Genomic DNA, 19,258 nt, shown 5'->3' with positions numbered 1-19,258 from the left:
TTAAGGAACGCATATTCAAGTTTCTTATTCATTAACAAATATTTATTAATAGAAAATATTTTATCTTCTTTAGTAATTAGAGAGATGCCAGAGACAGCCATCTCCTTAATGCATTTTAACCACACTTACATTTTGTGCATGTGCACGTGTGGAGAGCAGGCTCAAGGCATACATTTTTACTAGAGAACAAGAGGGGGAAACCCCACCACATGCTTCATTTCCCAGGAAAGTAAACCAATATAACAACAAGTCCTATCTTCAAATAGAAAACCAGTACGTTCTGCTGTCTAGCCAGGCAACCTAACTCCTCAGCATGATATACTCAAGAGAGAGAGAGATGAAGAGAGCCTGAGTACATTTGCTCAGAGACAGGCTCGCTGATGGCAGGTTCCCACTGACGGGCACAGGATGGATTCTCCTCCTGCCATGTTAACCTCATCACTCTCCAATTCACCATGACACCTCCACAGAGTTAGCTTAGACAGTAACTATTTGTCTGCTGAGCAGCTGGCTACTGCCAAACACTGCATCAGTGACAAGAGTCCCAGCTGCCTCACCTCCACAAGAGCAAAAGTCCACTTGCAGCACCGAGGGCGCCAACCTGAGCCTGCTTTATTCAACCATAAAATTTCATAAAGTCATTGGAACTGCTTCAAAGTTACTATTGCTCTTTCAAGTTTGACTTAAGCAGACCCATAGGTTCAAAATGTATTAGCCAACGACTGAAATAGATAGTCCATAAAATTTATTCCCATGGGAAACTAGACTGGCACTGAAGACACCAGCAAATTTAAAAGAAAAACCATCCTCTTGATGCTTTCTGCAAACGAAAGAAATCAGTCATACAACCGTACTCATCCTCAGCTATTCAATGAACTGTGAAAAGTAGTATTCTTACTGGTGATTATCACCAAGATTGTCAGGTGTGTAAAACCCAGTGGAGCTAAGCAAAGCAGCTGCTCTGGAGAAATGGTGCATACCAATCAGTTATCATGAATTATAAAAGAAAATAAATATACATCCCAACTGAACTGAGTTCCCTTAGTTTAACATGTTACCTGCTATGTAAACAAACAAATTCTGTAGAGATTCCATTAATTTTAATGCAATAGTGAAATCATTTCTGAGCTATAGGGTGCGTGTAAGAAGTTTCTCCAGTGTATTGCATTATGCACCAACAGCCTATTTCCCACCACAGACAGACTCACCCTAATAACCTGACAAACACTACTGCACACAGCTCCTCTGGAGAGCTTGACGGGTTGGTGTACCAAATACTGCCTATGAAGTTCTCTCTACCACAGTACCCTAACAGAGCTACAGTAACTTTTGAGTTAGCCTCCAAAAAAAAACAGGAACATAAAGCAAGGCATGAGGAATTTGAGTTCTTTTAACCAGACACTGAACAGCAGAAGATTTATGAGTGCAGACCAAATTTATCACTCGACAGAAGCATAAGAAACGTAAGAAACTTACCCAGCTATCTCAGAAATGGTTTTATACTTCAATCATTTGGCCAGTCAGAAGCCTTGAAAGAGTTAGAGGCACTATCACCTTAGCAAAGAGCCATAAAAGGGGGGTAGCATACATTCTTCTCTCTTTACAGGCTGTATCCCAAAGCATAAGAAGTTTTTATTAGCACGTCAGCTAAATAACATGTCACTGAAATACATCACTGAACATTCTCTGCTCTTTGAAGAGGCAGGTGAAGATACGCTCTCCACGAAGCAGTCCTAATTCTCTTCTGCTGAAGAGATAGTCCAGTAAACTTCCCTTGAATTCAGGAAGTCAATCAATTAAACTCTGCCTGGATATCTGACAGCATTATACTTTGAAGACATTTTCCAAACGGTAAGTGACAAATTCATTCTTCACTGACTAAATGAATTCAGTTTGCCCACAGAGAAGATTGTAACTCCAATTGCTCATCAAACTATTAACTTATTGGAAGAAGGTATCTGTCATGATATATGATAAATCAAGAATATGCAGTTTACTGTTTAACAGTTTCTTCATTCTTCATCCTAAAACATCCCTTAGATTAAGGATCCTTCATCATTCTAAACATTTTGGTCAACAGTCAGCTGAATATGAGACAGCAGTGTGCCCAGGTGGTCAAGAAGGCCAATAGCATCCTTGGGTTGTATCAGGTACAGTGTGGTCAGTAGCATTAGGGAAGTGCTCATCCCCCTGTACTCGGCACTGGTGAGGCCGCACCTCGAACACTGTGTTTAGTTTTGGGCCCCTCGCTACAAGAAAGACATTGAGGTGTTAGAGCTTGTCCAAAGGGCAGCGAAGCTGGTGAAGGGTCTAAGAGCAAAAGACTTATGAGGAGCGGCTGAGGGAACTGGGGTTGTTTAGCCTGGAGAAAAGGAGTCTGAGGGGAGACCTCATCGCCCTCTACAGCTACCTGAAAGCAGGTTGTAGCGAGCTGGGGGTCAGTCTCTTCTCCCAAGTAACAAGCAATAGGATGAGAGGAAGTAACCTCAAGTTGTGCCAGGACAGGTTTAGATTGGATATTAGGAACAATTTCTTCACTGAAAGGGTTATCAAGCACTAGAACAGACTTCCCAGGGAAATGGTTGAGTCACCATCCCTGGAGGTATTTTAAAGACATGCAGATGTGTCACCTAGGGACATGGTATAGTGGTGGACTTGGCAGTGTTCGGTTTAGGTTGGACTCAATGATCTTCAAAGTCTTTTCCAACCTAAATGATTCTATGATTTTATAAGCAAAACATTTACCCAGTACCTCTGAAAGTAAGAACTTTCACATTTTCATATGAAAGCAACACACTCCAATAGCTCTAAAGATCAGCAACGGCATTAAAATAATGACTGTCTTGGTGACAATTTTTCCACAGCCTGAAAAGATTTTAACAAATATTTTGAAACAAGCGACAGATTGTTTGCATTTATATGAGAAGGAGCAAGATCAGGGAGGAACCACCCCAAACTTTCTAGTTCTAGAATGATAAATCATTTTTCCTCTCCAAAGACAGCTGTATATGCTATCCCATATATGAAAACTACTTCCTTATAAAGCCAGCTGCCATAGTTAAGGACTAGTCCAGACAGGCTCTGCTCAGTACTAGTTCCCAGCAGGACCAAGCTTCACAAATCTGAGGGAAATCTGAGCCATACTAGCAAGGGGAAGGGAGAACATGAGGGGTGAAAATCCACCTGAAAAAATAACTGGGATAGCACAGTTTTTGTTCACAGACACCACCAACTGGAAGAGGTAAAAATAATAAAAAAAAAAAAGGCAGAAAAAATTCTAACTCCTTATTTTTTCTCAAGAGAAGTGATGTTAGCGCTGGATCGTGGGTATATGAGTACACAAACACATAAAAGAGCTCAAACCTGCCCTTCCCAGATAGGCAAATTACCAAGTAGCAGAGATTTACGGAAGCATCTCTGAAGAAACAAAACCTGAATTATGCAGGGTCATAAAAGAAAGGAAAAAAAAAATCAACTCTTTTCAGTGTAGATTCATTGTATCCTCATTCAGGAAATAACTTCACATTTACTGGGGGAAGGAAAAAGCACCCCCTAACCAATCTCCCCTTTGCCTCCCTGCCCCTTCCTACACACCATCCTCCATATAGGAAGGGAGAAAAGTAGGAAGAATAGATTTTCCCCAGCTGTTTTGCAGTGTTGGTAAGTAGCTGATGGTGCTGCTTCTCCTCCACATGACAATGTAGAAGCAAGTGAATGAGATAAGACATCTGAAGAGAGTTTTCACAGGGTATGAATTTTATGAATGAGAGCCATACCAAAAAAACCCTGGTTAATTTAGTTTATTGTTCTGTTGAAGGATGTGTCACAATACTTGAAACTTGTTAGCATTAGCCAGTTGACTCAGAATGGTATTATTCACAGTGCTTAAATCTTTTCTGAGAAAGGAAGTTAGAACATAAAGTCTACGGAAAGTTTTAAAGTTGTACAGAAAAGAGCTGCCTAAAGGGAAAAAAAACCCAAATTATGGTTTCACCAACAACAGAAAACAAATTTAGGCTACTAAATCTTTTGTTTGCTAAAATCTTCTACAGCTTCACCAAATGAACTCTTCAGATATGTCTGCAAATAAAATTTTTTCAGACTTGCTAAAGATCTAACATAAATACTTGGCTACATCACGGCTTATGTAGATGGCAGAAGACTCTAAATTACTTGTTATGTTTTTGGAAATGGCGGAGCATCTACCCTTCTGGAGTCCTCTCTTCCTTCTTTGCGATGCATTACTTGGGATTTGCCAGGAGACAGCCACTATTCCCTCTGCAATGCCTACCAATAACCCTTCTACTCCCAGGGCTCCCATAAGAGTTTCACAGGATTATAAATAAGTTCCTTTTCCTGACCTACAAGTAACACAGGCTCCTGTGTAAAGGCAGTAAGTGATCTTTTCGAGTCCCTTCAGTAGCTGTGTACTGCCTTCTACAAACTCTTCTCTCCTTGCTGTTCCTTCTGTGCTGTGTTTGGCCTCACCATTCCAGTCTAGTAGCATCCATAACAACTTTACGTTGTCCTCTCAACTTCTGTATCTCCCCTCATGAAGGACAGATGATCCAGTCTCATGATCATCTTCTTGTCCACTGCTAAATAATCTCCATCTCTACATCTCTATTTCTAAGTGATTGAGATTAACTACTAATTTAAAAAGGAATTATGTACACCTTATGTGGTGGGTTGACCCTGGCTGGACACCAGGTGCCCACCAAAGCCTCTCTATCACTCCCTATCCTCAGTTGGACAGGGGAGAGAAAATATAACAAAAGGCTTGTGGGTCGAGATAAGGAGAGGTAGAGATCATTCAGCAATTACTGTCACAGGCAAAACAGAATCGACTTGGGGAAATTAGTATAATATATTACCAATCAAGTCAGTAGGACAATGAGAAATAAAAATCAAATCTTAAAACAGGTCCACAAGTCCTGCCAGGAGCCTGATCCAGTGCAGGCTTCCCACAGGGTCACAGCCTTCTTTGGGCATATCCACCTGCTCTGGTGTGGGCTCTTCCCCAGGCTGCAGGTGGAGATCTGCTCCCCCGTTAACCTCCGTGGGCTGCAGGGGCACAGCCTGCCTCACCATGGGCTGCACCACGGGCTGCAGGGGAATCTCTGTTCTGGCAGCTGCAGCACCTCCTCCCCCTCCTTCTTCACTGACCTTGGTGTCTGCAGAGTTTTTTCACATATTCTCACTTCTCTCTCCAGCTACTATTGCCCAGGTTGGTTTTTTTCCCCTTCTTAAATATGTTATCCCGGAGGCGCTACCACCATCACTGATGGGCTTGGCCTTGGCCAGCAGTGGGTCCATCTTGTAGCCGGCTGGCATTGGCTCTATCAGACATGGGGGGAAGCTTCTAGCAGCTTCTCACAGAAGTCACGCCTGTAGCCCCTCCACTACCAAAACTGTGCTATGCAAACCCAATACACCTTACTAAAGGCAAAACATCTCAAGTTCTATTTTGCATAAGCCTCTCAGTTAACTGTTATCCACCATTTGCTGCCTAACCTTGATTAGGACTGCAGGCAGAAGTGGTGTCTTTGTTCTTTCTAATGCAGCACACACCCACTGCACCTTGTAAGACTGTTCCAGCCCTATTTGACAAGCTAAAAATGACTTGTCACCTTTTCTAATCTGCTTAGAGCTTTTTGTACCAAGTTTAAAGACTTATTTCCAGGGAGTAATCTAAAATAATACAGAATAAAAGCTAAGGAAAGTTGGTATACATTTTTAGCGAGGCTTTGTTCCCAAAGAATGGAAACACTTACTGTACAGACAGACTGCCATTGATTTGGGATACAAAAACTTCCCACACACTCTACCTAGGTTCTTCAGGAGAAAATTTGGAGCTGCCTATCTTTTCAGGATGATGTTAAGTCATGAGAGGCTGTTTAAAAAAAAGAAAAAAAAAGTAAGCTTGATCACCACATAATATCATAACATTCCTGTTTCAATGCTGCAGCAGGACAAGATGCCACAGTTTGAAACTAAAGGCAAGAGAGGGCCTCCCATACCCAGGGGAGGAGCTGGAGGCAGTGGTAAAGAGCTTCAAACAGTATAGTCACAATATAGGTCATTTTTTCAGAGCATCCGCCTCTTATTTCAGTGATCCTTCTGATTATTTGCCTATAAGAGAAGAAGCACTGTTAAAGCTTTCCTCTTCCTACAGAGTTACAATGTGACATTCAGTTGTTCCTCTCCCCCTTCCTTCTGTAACATTTAAGAGAGCAGTTCCTACTGTATGCTGTGAGAGATGACTGGCATTCACTTGGACTCAGCACAAGAGAAACCAGAGCTTAATTTTCTTTTCTAGGACAGCCCTCCTCCATCTGCAGATAGAAGGGTTCATTTTTTACAGGGATGCCACATTTAAAAGCTACTCCTCCTACAGTGTCATTGAAGACTTGCCAGAGAAAGAAAAGTCTCATCCTTTCATTCTCATCACCTCCCTCCCCCCGCAAACAACCAAAGTATAAAACACAGCAGGCTATATACAAGGACCCCTCATTAAGATACTGCTGCTTAAACAAGATTTAAATAAAGCTGCAATATAAGTTCAGTTGAAAGCATTTTTCAGGAAGGTGTTATTCCTGCAAATACTATTCATCTCCTAATGACTCCTATACATCTTTACCCATTTGCTCCTTTGGTCTCACATTTAAAATTTAGCAAATGTTTTAAAACTAATTTTAGTTTCATGGCATTATTTCTTGCTCATGTCTTAATGAAATTGTCCAATTAAAAAAAACATTCAACTGAATAGGTTTTTGTCAAAAACAGAAGTTATTAGGTAAATGTATTCATTTTGAGAAATACTTTAACTGAAAATGTCAGACATTTTATTAACTAATGGAACACTTATACATGACTATAAAGGTTTTACTTCCTTTCAAACTTGTGTTATAGAAAAGGAGCCTCAGACAGACTTTACCTAGTTGCTTGGCATCTCCATACTACAGATACTGAATGTTCATCTCAAATTTATTTGTTGCTAAATTTAACTAAAAAAGTAAAAAGCTCAAGTATCAATGTTGCTGCTTCTCAGCCAGTTAGAATAGCCCTGTTCTTCCTATTTCATCCCTTTAGATACTATGTCTCTCTCAACCTTTGCTCACCCTACTGAGAGCAGTCAATGCTAGTATTAGTCCAATTGTCTTTACATAAGGTACAGAAATTATCTATGCCTATCCCTGATGAAAAAAAGCAATGTCAACAACTGTTTTCACAAAGATCCTATTACACAACCACTAAACACTTACTACTTCTATGTCCCATTCTCCTACACACATAGGTTTTTCCACCATCTCAAGCAATGAAATGTTCAACACTCCTTCTGTTAAAAACCTTCACGTCATGCTTACGGCACTCTCATCTGGTTTCTGTTCCTCTAGTTCTGATAGGCCATTTGATTATTCTTTCCTACATTAACTGCTTCATATTTACCTTATTAAATTTTACACTGATTGCAGTCTGTGTTCCCAATTCATCAAGATCACACTATTTAAACAGATTCCTCCAGAGTATTTGCAATGCTCCTCAATCTGCCCCAGAACAGATGTGTTCTGGTTTAGAAACTGAAACATCCAAATACATTTTTTTTCTTTAAGACCTATAAGTCACCTTCTGTTTCACAAACGTATAGAAAACTGAATGTGCTAGAGCACAGGAGGTACTTTTAAGCAGTAAGAATAAAAGAAGTGCAATAGCATTTCAGATAGCAATATGGACTACTCAGACAACAGGAAATAATAGGGTGCCTTTTTATATTCCAGGTCCTCTCACCCTAAACCCAAATGCTCAGCTATAAACTCTGCTACCAGACCCTATTCATGCTCATGTAGCTATAGTAAGAAGTTGACAGAAAATGAACTACTCTGTATCAGAATGAACAATGTCATATATGGACTTTTTTATGATCATGAACTTCTATATTTTTAACCTTTTTATTCTTAAGCACCAAGACAGAATTATAGCATGCATGAGTTTATTCTCATGTGAACACAGGGTTTCTCATTATCAGTGTCTAGTGTGCCAGAATCATTTCCCACAACACACGCGTGTTACACTCACCTCCTTCTCAAAGTTATTTCCTCTCCAGGGAGCATGTAAGTATGCCACTTAAAGACTCCATATATTGCATTAGCTTTAACTCAGATTTTGTGTGGGTGTAAGTTGCAAACACAGATTTCATACATGGAGAAACAGCAGAAGGTGAAAGAAATCTTGATATGCTTATAGCATACAAGATATACAAACAGAACCAAAAAGAGCTGGACTATGGAGTCTAGATGTGCTCAGGAGACCATTTCACACACAGAACAAGCTCCACAGAAAACACCATTTGTCAGAATTTGCTAGATTTTAAATGAACAGGAGTTGTGACTAGAAATCAAAAAAGGAGGTAATACCGAAATACACAAGAAAAGTAGTTAAAAACTCAAAGAAAATGAAGGAGTCTCCTAGAAAACCTTCAGAAACAGACAAATGATTCAGAGGCATATAAGCAATCAAGAAAGGGAACATGAGACAGCGGGATACTTCAGGGACAACTAGAATAAAGAAAGTGTCAAAGGTTTAGCTTTTGGATGCATGATATATAGCAGCAGCTGCAGTTTGCAATTCAAATTAATGCAAAACAGACACATAACCTGGCTGCAAGGAAAGGCAGGTGAAGGTATTTTGAACAGTAAACATTTTTCTATTTAAAAAGTCAGCATGTGCATTTCAGGCAACTTCTGCCTTCCCTCATTTTTAATCAAAGGCACTCTGCCCTGGCTATTCCACAACATGCCCCCAATCTTCCCCTACTGCCTGGCTGCTTTGAGAAAATCATTGCTTAAATCAAGCCAAAAAGATAATTAAAAGCAGTTCAAACTGAGATTTCACTCAATGAGTAAATGTCTCTTATGGTTTTAAGCTATTAAAACTCAGGAGTTTTAAATAAAAGAAGTTTCTGAGATCCAACATTTAATGGAAAACCAAATCCACCAGAACAACTGATTTGGGAGAGGCAGTCAGCCTTAACTACTTAACAGGAGTTTTATTTTCAGTAACATCCAACTCTGAATTCCAAACCTATAATGCTTTGCTGGTTCCAGTGTGAGCATACTACAGTCTTCTGTCTGGCTTTCTGAATTTTAACTCACTTCCCTCTGATAATTTCACACTCATTTGCATTTATGTGTAAATTTTATTTATGTGTGAAGTGCCATATTCTGTCTTGCATGCCTCAAGTCCCCAGAGACTTCTTTGCTCTTCTGTCTATGACTTCAAGAATTCAATCCTATGGAAGAACCTCGATTCCCTCCTTAGCTGCCTTCTCAGGCAAAAACACCTCCTTGTAGCAGGTGGTCTGACCTACTTCAAAAGTTTTTTGGGGGAAAATGTAACAGAAAGTACTTAATAAAATTTAAGAACAAACTATAAGTGATATACACCTTTTCGCATACCATTAACCAGTACCATCAGGAAAACAGCCTCAAAGAGTTTGGTTTATTTTTGTAAATAAAGCCATTTTCAGAGTACTACTGGCTTCATTCAGTACAATGGAAACATTTTAGCTTACTAGCAATTGCATTAGTTCCTAAATCTGATTGAGTCTGGACATTCTCCCCCCATGAACTGCCACACATTATTGGGGACATAGATTCAGAAGAGATTAAGTCAGTACTTCCTACAGGATTGAACAAATTAGTTTCAAGCTTAAAGAGGAATGGAGGGGGAAAGAGGCAGAATACATTGTACATCACTGATTTAATAGTATTTAATATTGTTGTCCCTGAAGATCCTCTAAGTCTCAGTCCCACCTCTACTGAAATTCACAGCAGAAATCGTCAGACACACAGAGCAAGGAAACAGAATTGCATCTCCAACTTCTATACACAGCAGGGTTCATTTAAGAAAGAATCCTTCTAAAGATAGAGACCTGGATTCATCTTGATTAAATTGATGAGCACCTGAGAAGTATGTCATTGCCCTAGACTCACTTTCTACAGAAAAAGAATCATGAGAGGCAATTCCAGACCAAATAGGTAGAATATCCAAAGACATTTGTGTTTCTTGCCATTCTCTATAAGGGACAGTAAAATGCATGGCTTGAGAAGCTGGAAAGTATTGAAAAGAAGTTAAGATGCTTCACAGTTAACTGCAGTTTCAGAAAAGAAACTGGGTTCATAATAGCTTAATTAGTAAAACAAGGTACAAAATTGGGCTGTCACTACCATCTCCTCCACCATCAGTAATTTCAGGACTATTTTGCCAGTATGAATTATGTTTTGTGGTTTTAAAGATCTTGGTTCCTATAAACTTGAAGAAAAATGAAAGGATTAGATTTCCCAGAAAAACACATCTAGTGACAGAATATTTATGTAGTTTGCCCTCTCAAAATTCATCATTCACAGAAGAATTTTCTTCTGCACAACAGCCTGGCAAAAAGGTGTTGAAGAGACAAGTAAGTGGAAAGAGTGAGTATTCAAGGACATACTTGCACTAAGTGTCAGGTAGCTGTTCAAACTTGAGTTTGATTAAAAAGTTATCAGCCTTTAGTTTATCAATTCAACTTTTTCGAAAGAGAGATTGTGAGGATTTTCCAAGTGTTTGTGCAAAAATTCAAGGCCCAACAATCCAAGAATAGAATTATACTAAAATGCTTACATTAAAAAGCAAATATTTAAACTCTAATAAGCTGCATGCAGTATTAAGAATTTTTCCTATGAATAGTATAATTTAATTTCTTAGCAAAAACACGTGCTGCAAGAAAAAATATGAGAGGAAAATGTTCTCTCTTTTGATGATGCTTAGAATTCTGCTAAACGGCTGGAAAATCTTCAACCTTTTGTAACAACTAGTTTTGGAAGGAACGGGAAACAACCCAGCAAACCCAAGATTCATTATCCTTTTTAGTCTTATTACATCATACCACTTCAGAAAAAGGAAATACACACACACCACTTACTTATGCCAATGAAAAATATATTACTAACAATAACAGTTTCAGAGAATAAAAATAAAATTGTCCCAGTGAACATGAAGACTTTACAGTGTGCACTGTCAAACTCTCAAACTATTGAGCTGAGCTTGTTCCGTGAAAGTCATGAAATGCAGTATCTTAACAGGATGGAGGAGCAGAACACAGTAAGTTTAGGATGACCACTATTTGAAAGCATCACAAAAAGATTTCAGCTGTTGACAGAGAACCTATCTGGTCCTGAGGACTGCGTGTTACTGAGCAGTGGAAACTCTTTTCAATGATCACCAATAACCTCATGCCTGTCTCCACAAAACAATCGTACAGCATCATCAGAGAAATCTGAAAGCATTTTTCCAAGTCCTCTTTTGCCAAACAAATAAGGAAAAAAGACACACACAAAGCCACCCCCAACAAGACTATACAGTTGGGGATGTTTCCATTTTCTTTCCTCTTGCCCCCACTAGTCAGCAATACACAAATCAGAACTTAAATGGATGAGAGGCTCTTCTTAGGTATATTGAGCATTTAAAGCAATGAAACAAAGTTCAGATGTAGAGGAAAAGGACATTTATTATAGTAACTGATCATTGTGAATGACCACACCATCTCCTTACCACTAAGACACCCTTCCTCACACTTACACAATATGATACTCCATCTTTTAAGATTTGGAAATTACTCTTCCTTAAAAAAAAGGCTTCTGACTATACATAAACTCTCTAATGAGTAGCTAGATATCCTTATAAGACATTAAGATCAACTTATATGATACTTAAAGCATACTGAAGCAGATGCGCAAGTTTTCAGTCTTACTCAATTAATAACAGCTTTTGTTTTGCACAGCATGAAAGCCAATCTAAAGGTCACAGAAGAGAAGATGGCATCTTCTCTTCTTAATTTTCAAAGTCAGCCTACAGTTCCTAAGGGATGCCAGTTAGCAACCCTGGAAACTCCTATTGTCAGAGACCTTTTAGAGACAGAGCAACACAGTTAGTCTCAAGCTTAATAGGAACCGACCCTAGACAAATGAATGAACACACTGCTTTCAATTAGGAATGGGCTTCTGTTCACCCCTTTACAGAACTTTATTCAAGTAACAATTAAAATTGTTAGTCAATGTCGTAACATGACATCAAAACAGTGTACCCAGAGTCACAAGGGTTCAAGGACCTATCACCTCCTCTAACACCAGGATAATACCAATTGCCAGCAAACTGTCTACCTTAGGATGTCTTTAATAAAAGCATAAAAATCTGGTTCAAAATAATTCAAAGTACAGTCTAATTTGTAGTAGAAGGCCACTTCTCTCAATAGGAATCATAAAAATCTTCCAAGACCCCCAGAGCTCATCACCACCTGCTGAGACAGCCAATTTACAGGCACTGATTTTTTTTCCAGTCTATTTTATCTTCAAAAAGGGGCCCTTTCCCCAGCATTGAGAAAAAATCCTCATCTTTTAAGTCCTTTCCCAAAATCAGTTTCAAAACACCAAAGCCAGAAATGATACATCTTCCAGAGGAAGAAAAAAGTTTTTGATTAAATGTACTGCAGGCAGGAAGGAAGCAAAGTGAGATGCACTAAAAGCTGGAGACACTCTTTGTTCTTGGCGAGTGTTTCACAGCTACAGAGTGTGCTGGTCTGTCAGCATCTTCCAGAAAGGGCACTAAACTTCATGTCTAAAATTAAGCAGCTAGGGAATTTTCTGAGGGGTGTGACCATCGAGCATTCACATTAGAAGCCCCTTAGGAAGAAACAGCTTGTACCATGTAAGCACAATGGGTTGCAGGTCCCCAGGTGGTAACACAGTATTAAAGTACCACCTCAAAAACATAAGCATAAGTCTCCTTAGCTGTTGCTTCCCTGTTAAAATGCTTGCCTGAGCTGCAGAAGCCATTTTACTTAGTGTTTGCTCCCAATTAGTCAGTATCTGCACAGCTACATCTCTCAGAGAATTCACCACGGTTCTCTGCTCGAGCAACACCACCCCTGCGTGCCTGGGGCTGGCAGCGAGCTCCAAAGCCTTCAACAAAAGAGAGAAGTTAAAGTTACTGCACTCAAGAGAGGTCATACAGAAGATAAAATAGCACTTTATTGTCCACATTTTTCAAACTAGGAATAATTTTAAGTTGCATACATCTCGAGTGGATTGTTACTACAACTGAAGAACAAATAAAAAGAACATGTACAGTCACCCTTAAAATTAAATGCACCTTCTATATTAAGAATGGAACTGATTACAAATGCTGATGTGAATCAAAATTACAGAGCACACACAAAACGAGTCACTTGCTGCACGTAAATTTTATTTTGTTTAACATTCATTCTGTCTAGATTGTTGTATAACATACGCTACACAAATGCTCAATAGAGAATGTCTTTTTGTGAATGATACCTACCTTGCTTTATGTAGGCTTTTCTGTACCAAGGACAATCCAGGTCTAGAGAAAGACATTTGAGATCTTTAATCCATCCTACAAAAGGGTAGATTTCGCCAAGAATTTACTTTAGAATACAGACATTATTATCAAATGTTTTCCAGTTGTTAAGAACAAAACAATAAAAAGAGCACATGCTCAGTTTAGGCGTAGGTGCAAACCGTTGCCTTCTTTTTCTTGAGAGTACTTTCTTAAAACTTAAGATATTAGGTGCCTTCACAGAGAGGAGTCCACAGAAAAGAGAGTTTGTTTGTATCACATAAGACACGCCCTTTAAAGCGGGGTTCCAATTAAAAAAACCCCAATTACACTCAATGAGGAAGCTTCAAGCTTTTCAGCACTATGATGTTCCCTATCCTTGCAGCCAGTTTTTCTAATAGCTATTTCAATGGCTTAAAGCAAGGTTATTGAGAGACATCCTACACCTCTCACACACACTTCTGTAAGGTATGCCTAAGTAATAGTAGCTGTATTTCGTATTTGTAAAGGTAACTTGATTTGTAATAACATATTTATAAAATAAAATTAAAAAAAATCAGATAGTGACTGGTATCTCTGTCACTGACAACTTACCTCTCTGGAGTCAAATCAACAGCATAACGCATAAACTGAAAAATAATTTGCATGATTGCATCTTGCTAAGCTAAACAAACCACATGTTCAAATAAGTAGGTCCCATTATAAACCAGATGTTTGTTCTACCAAAAGCTAATGGAGGACTTACAAGGTAACAAAGCACTTTGTCCAAATTTTAGTCTTTGTCTAAACATGCAAACTGTAAATACCCTGTACAAATGCACACATAATACTTCTAAAAATGACACTGTTTCACAATTTAGCTGTTACGTGTGACCTTCATTAGTTTTCTCCCATTTTAGTCATTGGTGTCATTTTAGAAGTGCACCAAGTAAACAGAAACCAGAGAAGTAAGCTTGCAACACAGCAACCAGGCTCTATCTCCATGGGCGGCTTGTATCCTTAATGTTTGCATTGTGTCTCCGCACACTGTCTTTTACAAAACCATATTTTAATGCACATCAAACTAAAAATGACACCTTCTGTTAAGTGAAGGTTAAAAACCAAACTGCAACGGTGCAGCTACAGTAAAGCAAGAGATATTTTTAGCTATGAGGTGTTCCTTCTCTGCACAAGTACATGATAATATTAAGGGTCAACATAAACACTATCTTTTCACGCACTTAAAAAACCTTTTGATCTAAGAAAAAAAAAAAGATAAATACAGTAAGAGCATGCCCTCATGATACATATTCCTACAGGCAGCCATTAAACCTACTCAATCTATTTTCTTAACACAGCAAAGTTGGCAAGGAAAACACCTCAAGACCTCTCCCTGGAAAGATTTTAATTTTGGCCTGAGCTCATAAGACTGTTAAACACTTCTGAGAGTCCCACCATCTTCAAATACATGAGTATGTTACAGGACAGTGATTCCATCTCTTCCTCTAAACACCATCAGTTCCTTGTACCAGTAGAAAAAATAAGTATATCCATAAAAATATACTATGCCAGACACGGTATGAAACCTATCCTGCTTTGAGGAATCATTAATAATTGAACTGCAAGAGTACACTAAACACAGGCCACTGATAAGCTATACAACCAGATTGCAGTTGTATATTGTCCCCCCTCTAGCACAAATTAAATTATAAACTTTCAGAAACCTCATAGCCAAAATACAGGTTTGGACAAGTTATAAGGAAATGCAAATAAACCACTAGTCACTCTGTAATACGGAGAAACACATTTTAAGAAAACTGAATTGAATGCATGAAATCCAAAGTAAATACCTACTCAATACTAGAAAACATCAAGTATCAGTCCCTGAACTGCCACTGACCCAATGAGACAAAATTGCTTAATTTTGTTGGGGTTTGCTTTCTTGAAGGTTGTTTTCTTGGTGGTTTTTGTGGGTTTTTTTGTTGGGGTTTTGTTTGGGCTTTTCCCCCCCCTTTCTTCTGCTATTCCAGCATTAAAAAATTGAAATGGCTACTACAACACACTTGCTTAATCAAGCTCTCTCAAGTTCTAAGGAACACCCAAAAAGCATCATGAGCACCAAAAAATCCTGAATTTTCCAAAACCAAGAAGGAATTTTTGTGATGGGGGAAGCAACTGGATGGCATGGAAGAGCTTTCTCCCTAGTAATCATAACTTTCCTCAGGAACTGATTGTTCAATCACTACCTCTCTCATCAAGACAAGCTCTTTACATTGTCATCAAATTTTATAGGCCATCATTTACATTCCTTTTAACTGAACATTATATTTATTAACATCTTTTAGAGACACAAATCAAAACTTCACAACTAACCAAGCTGCTGGAGGGAGAGCATTTAAGTTCAATTCCTCAATGTGTAGGGTCAGTATGAGACAACCACGTAACTTGGATGCCCAAGTTAAGACTCCGACTCCTACTATTTTCTTTTTATTAGCCTGAGGCATCTAATGATAATACCCAACAACAGTACACATACCTCACTGCCCACCTGCACATGGGACTCATGTCCATCCATAGCAAAAATTGACCATTGTTGGCCTCATAAAATAACTCACAAGAGATGACTGTACAGAATAGCCTTTCTCCAAGCTGCATTCCCAAAGAATAATCCTAGGAGAGCTTTATTCTTTTATCCTTACAGTAAATTACTTTTCTTGGCTCAGAGCTTCAAGATTTTATTGCTTTTTTAAGTTAGTGATGAAAGATTTAATCACAGATTTGTTAGATTTAGCCACTGAACATAGGCTTTACCAGAACCTTCAAAGCTGCAGCAGGACTCACAGTAGAAATTCCCAACTATAAACACTGCTGGAAAAATTTTGGATTTACCATGGATTTCCTCCTAGTAATCACTCACAGCTTGAGTTTAGCAATAAAGAAATCCATCATCGTGCCCCAAACGCCATCTGGGAGATCAGGCTTTTGGCAGAGAAAAATGGAGCAGCAATTGTCTAGCAGCACAGGAAATCAATGACTTCCCTGCACAGGGGTGAGCAACAGGCTACTCCTGCTGAGCGCAGGATTGTTCATTTCCCTTTCTGCCAGCAAAGCTGCTTTGTACGTGCAGTGAGCAAAGTCTCCATTTCACTGGAAGGACACACACACACCTTCCCTCAAAACCTGTCCTTACCAGTAGGGTCAGGCAGTGAGCTATGCAGTTTTTACTGCATAGCCAAAAAAGGAAGGAGTGTGGAGATACCAGTCTCCTAGAAAAGCCTTTAGACACAAGGGTTTCAGGCTACAAGGTAGGTAACAAATATCCCAGTACACCACTGATTCAGGGCCAAGAAAACCTGGTCCTCCCTTTTCCCCCAGTAGTAGGATAGTACTATTTACTTCTAGCAATTAGAGCTCTAAAACAGGTGTAAAGGTATTTTTCCATTTTATGCACAACCATTAAAGGGGACTTTGGAATATAAAAAAAGTGAGCACGTTATCCAGGAGACAGTCCACATTGGCATCCTTCCAGGCTGCACTTCTTCATACTTAAACCACAAGTTTATTTACATATACAATACAAAACAGATATGCATCCCTTTTTATTGAGTGTTTGCAGGAACTGGAATAGTCACTCAAGATTTTCTGTCAAGGTCACAGCAGAGACCACTACTGATCTCTGCAGCTTTAAAATCCCAACTCTTTCCTCAAATTTAGTAGCCTTAGTGCTCTCTGGAGCATGAGGCAAGGTAAGGAGGACAGGAAATGAGAGTTTCCCCAGACACACACTTTACCTTTGCTGCAGGCAAAAAGAACTTCACATGCACATTTTTGCTCCAGGTCAAAGTTCCCAACGAAGTCACAGTAATGAGATCATTACAGGCATGTATGCAGTCATCAGGAACTGAACTACTGTCTGTGTCTGGTGTCAGTTACTAATACAAAACAGAAGATGGAATGGACCTCTGGTCAAGCCAGACTTGGCCCTGACTTGAACCAGTGCTCTGAATAAGCAGCCTGTCCATTAACCAGCCCTCTCTGAGATCAGAGGGTGCTGCTGTAGCTGTTCCCTGAGCTATGCCTGCATATTAACCCCAGTAACTGCAGACCATGTTAGGATCACCACCAGATCTAGCTGAGTATTTACCTGTATCAAGCATAGTTTGCAGCATCTGCTGATAGCTACACTGTTAGTTGTATACCTGTGATTCATTGAGCCTAGAATCTGTAAAACACAGCTATATTACAGCAGAGATATCTTGGTCTCAAGCAGCCTCTAGCTTCTCAGGGAGAAGCTTCTCACTTATCTTTCTACCCACATTTTATACCTCTATCATTTCTTTGATTTAATAAGTTACATCTCTAAATGCAAGTATCTGCCTATTTCTCTAGAGTCACCATTGCTCTAAATCATGCTGAAATTAGTCTAAGGTCATGCTGAAATTAGTCTTGCCCTTCACCAGGTTAACAGCTTCTCCAGTTTTGCTATAATTAATATATGTCCGTAGATAAATTACAAATAAAGTGAAAGACAAAAAAGAAGTAGGATTACTCTGTAATATTTTTTCCTGTCCCTCCATCCCCATGTTCAATAAGAAGCCTCTCAAAAATCTCACCCTACTGCAATTTAATAAGTCAGCAAAAAAGAGACACTGCTTGAAGTTATTTCATAGAAGAAGTAACACGTAACCTGCAAGAGACTCCTCAATAAATGTGGGCACCACACATAACCCTACCTGTTTTCCTGCAAAAGGGAAAAAGCTCACTCATTTTGTAAGCTTGCACCTTCTTCATAGTCCATTCTAGCTGCAGTAAGATTCATCATTTGGTCACTCTGGACAGCATCAGGCCTGCATTTATCATGGTGGAATGTGTCCTCACTGTTCTTAAAGTTCATGGAAAGGCAAGTACAATGATTCATAAAACTGCTGCAAGAAAAAGCTGAAACAAGTTAACAGAATGAGCTTCTTTAAAATGACATCCTTCATCCTATGTTTCTAGCCTGCAAAGCCAAAACCACACCACACTTTCGACTGACAGATTTAGAGTTATTATTTATCATAAATGACAAGACCGTCACTGAGGCCAACTAATGCTTCATTATATGTTCCTGAACTGCTCACAGATCTTAAGTACACTGTAAGTAGTGGAAGGCCTGGTTCTATGTTCTAGAAAAAAGTAATTTTTTACTAATGTACAATTCTTTTCCTTTTGGAAAACTGTATTTTCTTCATGATGAGAATGAGCATCATGAAAATTCTTACCTGTTTTCCATCTAGTGTGTATAAGCGTTTAACCACCCCTGAATCCAGCTTGATGGCATCAGTTATATCAGTAAGAACCTGTTCAAATGAATGTGCTGTCTTCTTGTTGAGCAGAATCCGGACTGCTTTCCGTGGTTTCACTCCGCTCCTGATGATAGTGACTAGTTTAGGCCTAATGAAATCCTTATTCTCTTTTGCATCTGGAGTACCTCCTTTAGCAGTGGCAAGAGACGGCACTGAACGAGAAGTAGAAGTTGTCTTAACATTCACTGACCAGTTTGGGTTTACATTCTTCGTGTACTCCAGTTTCTTGAAGGGTTCTATGGAACCACATACGTAGCTTTCCCCTGCAGAAACAAAAATTCCAGACCAGCAAGTCAGATTGGAGAGGGAAGAAAAAAACACACCACAAAACCAGAAAAATATTAAATCAAATCCTTCTCAAATTATTAAACATTATTCTTATCGTTCTTGATCTACAGTGTATACAGTATTGATCTCTTCCCTTCTCAGATGCTACAGACTATAAAATATCTTTTAAAGATCACTCATCAGCTAACTGTTCAGAAAATGCTGTTACAAAATCCTTGAAAGCAGCAATTTTCTTTTCAGAAAACACCATCTGCAGT

General features: G+C 39.1%; 1 protein-coding gene across 3 annotated transcripts in view; it reads right to left on the bottom strand.

Moving 5' to 3' along the window:
* The window catches only part of DCLK1 (doublecortin like kinase 1), a 257,750-nt gene that overhangs the window by 224,169 nt on the left and 14,323 nt on the right, over positions 1 to 19,258 (bottom strand). For all 3 annotated transcript variants that reach the window (XM_074859817.1, XM_074859814.1, XM_074859813.1), the window contains exon 3: positions 18,630 to 18,976. In XM_074859817.1, coding sequence (XP_074715918.1) covers positions 18,630 to 18,976 — 347 coding nt within the window. The remainder of the gene's footprint in view (positions 1 to 18,629; positions 18,977 to 19,258) is intronic.

Source organism: Strix uralensis, chromosome 2, assembly GCF_047716275.1.
Source record: "Strix uralensis isolate ZFMK-TIS-50842 chromosome 2, bStrUra1, whole genome shotgun sequence".
Taxonomy (NCBI): Eukaryota; Metazoa; Chordata; class Aves; order Strigiformes; family Strigidae; genus Strix; species Strix uralensis.
Note: the sequence above shows the minus strand (reverse complement) of the source record. Positions and strands in the feature narration are given on the sequence as shown.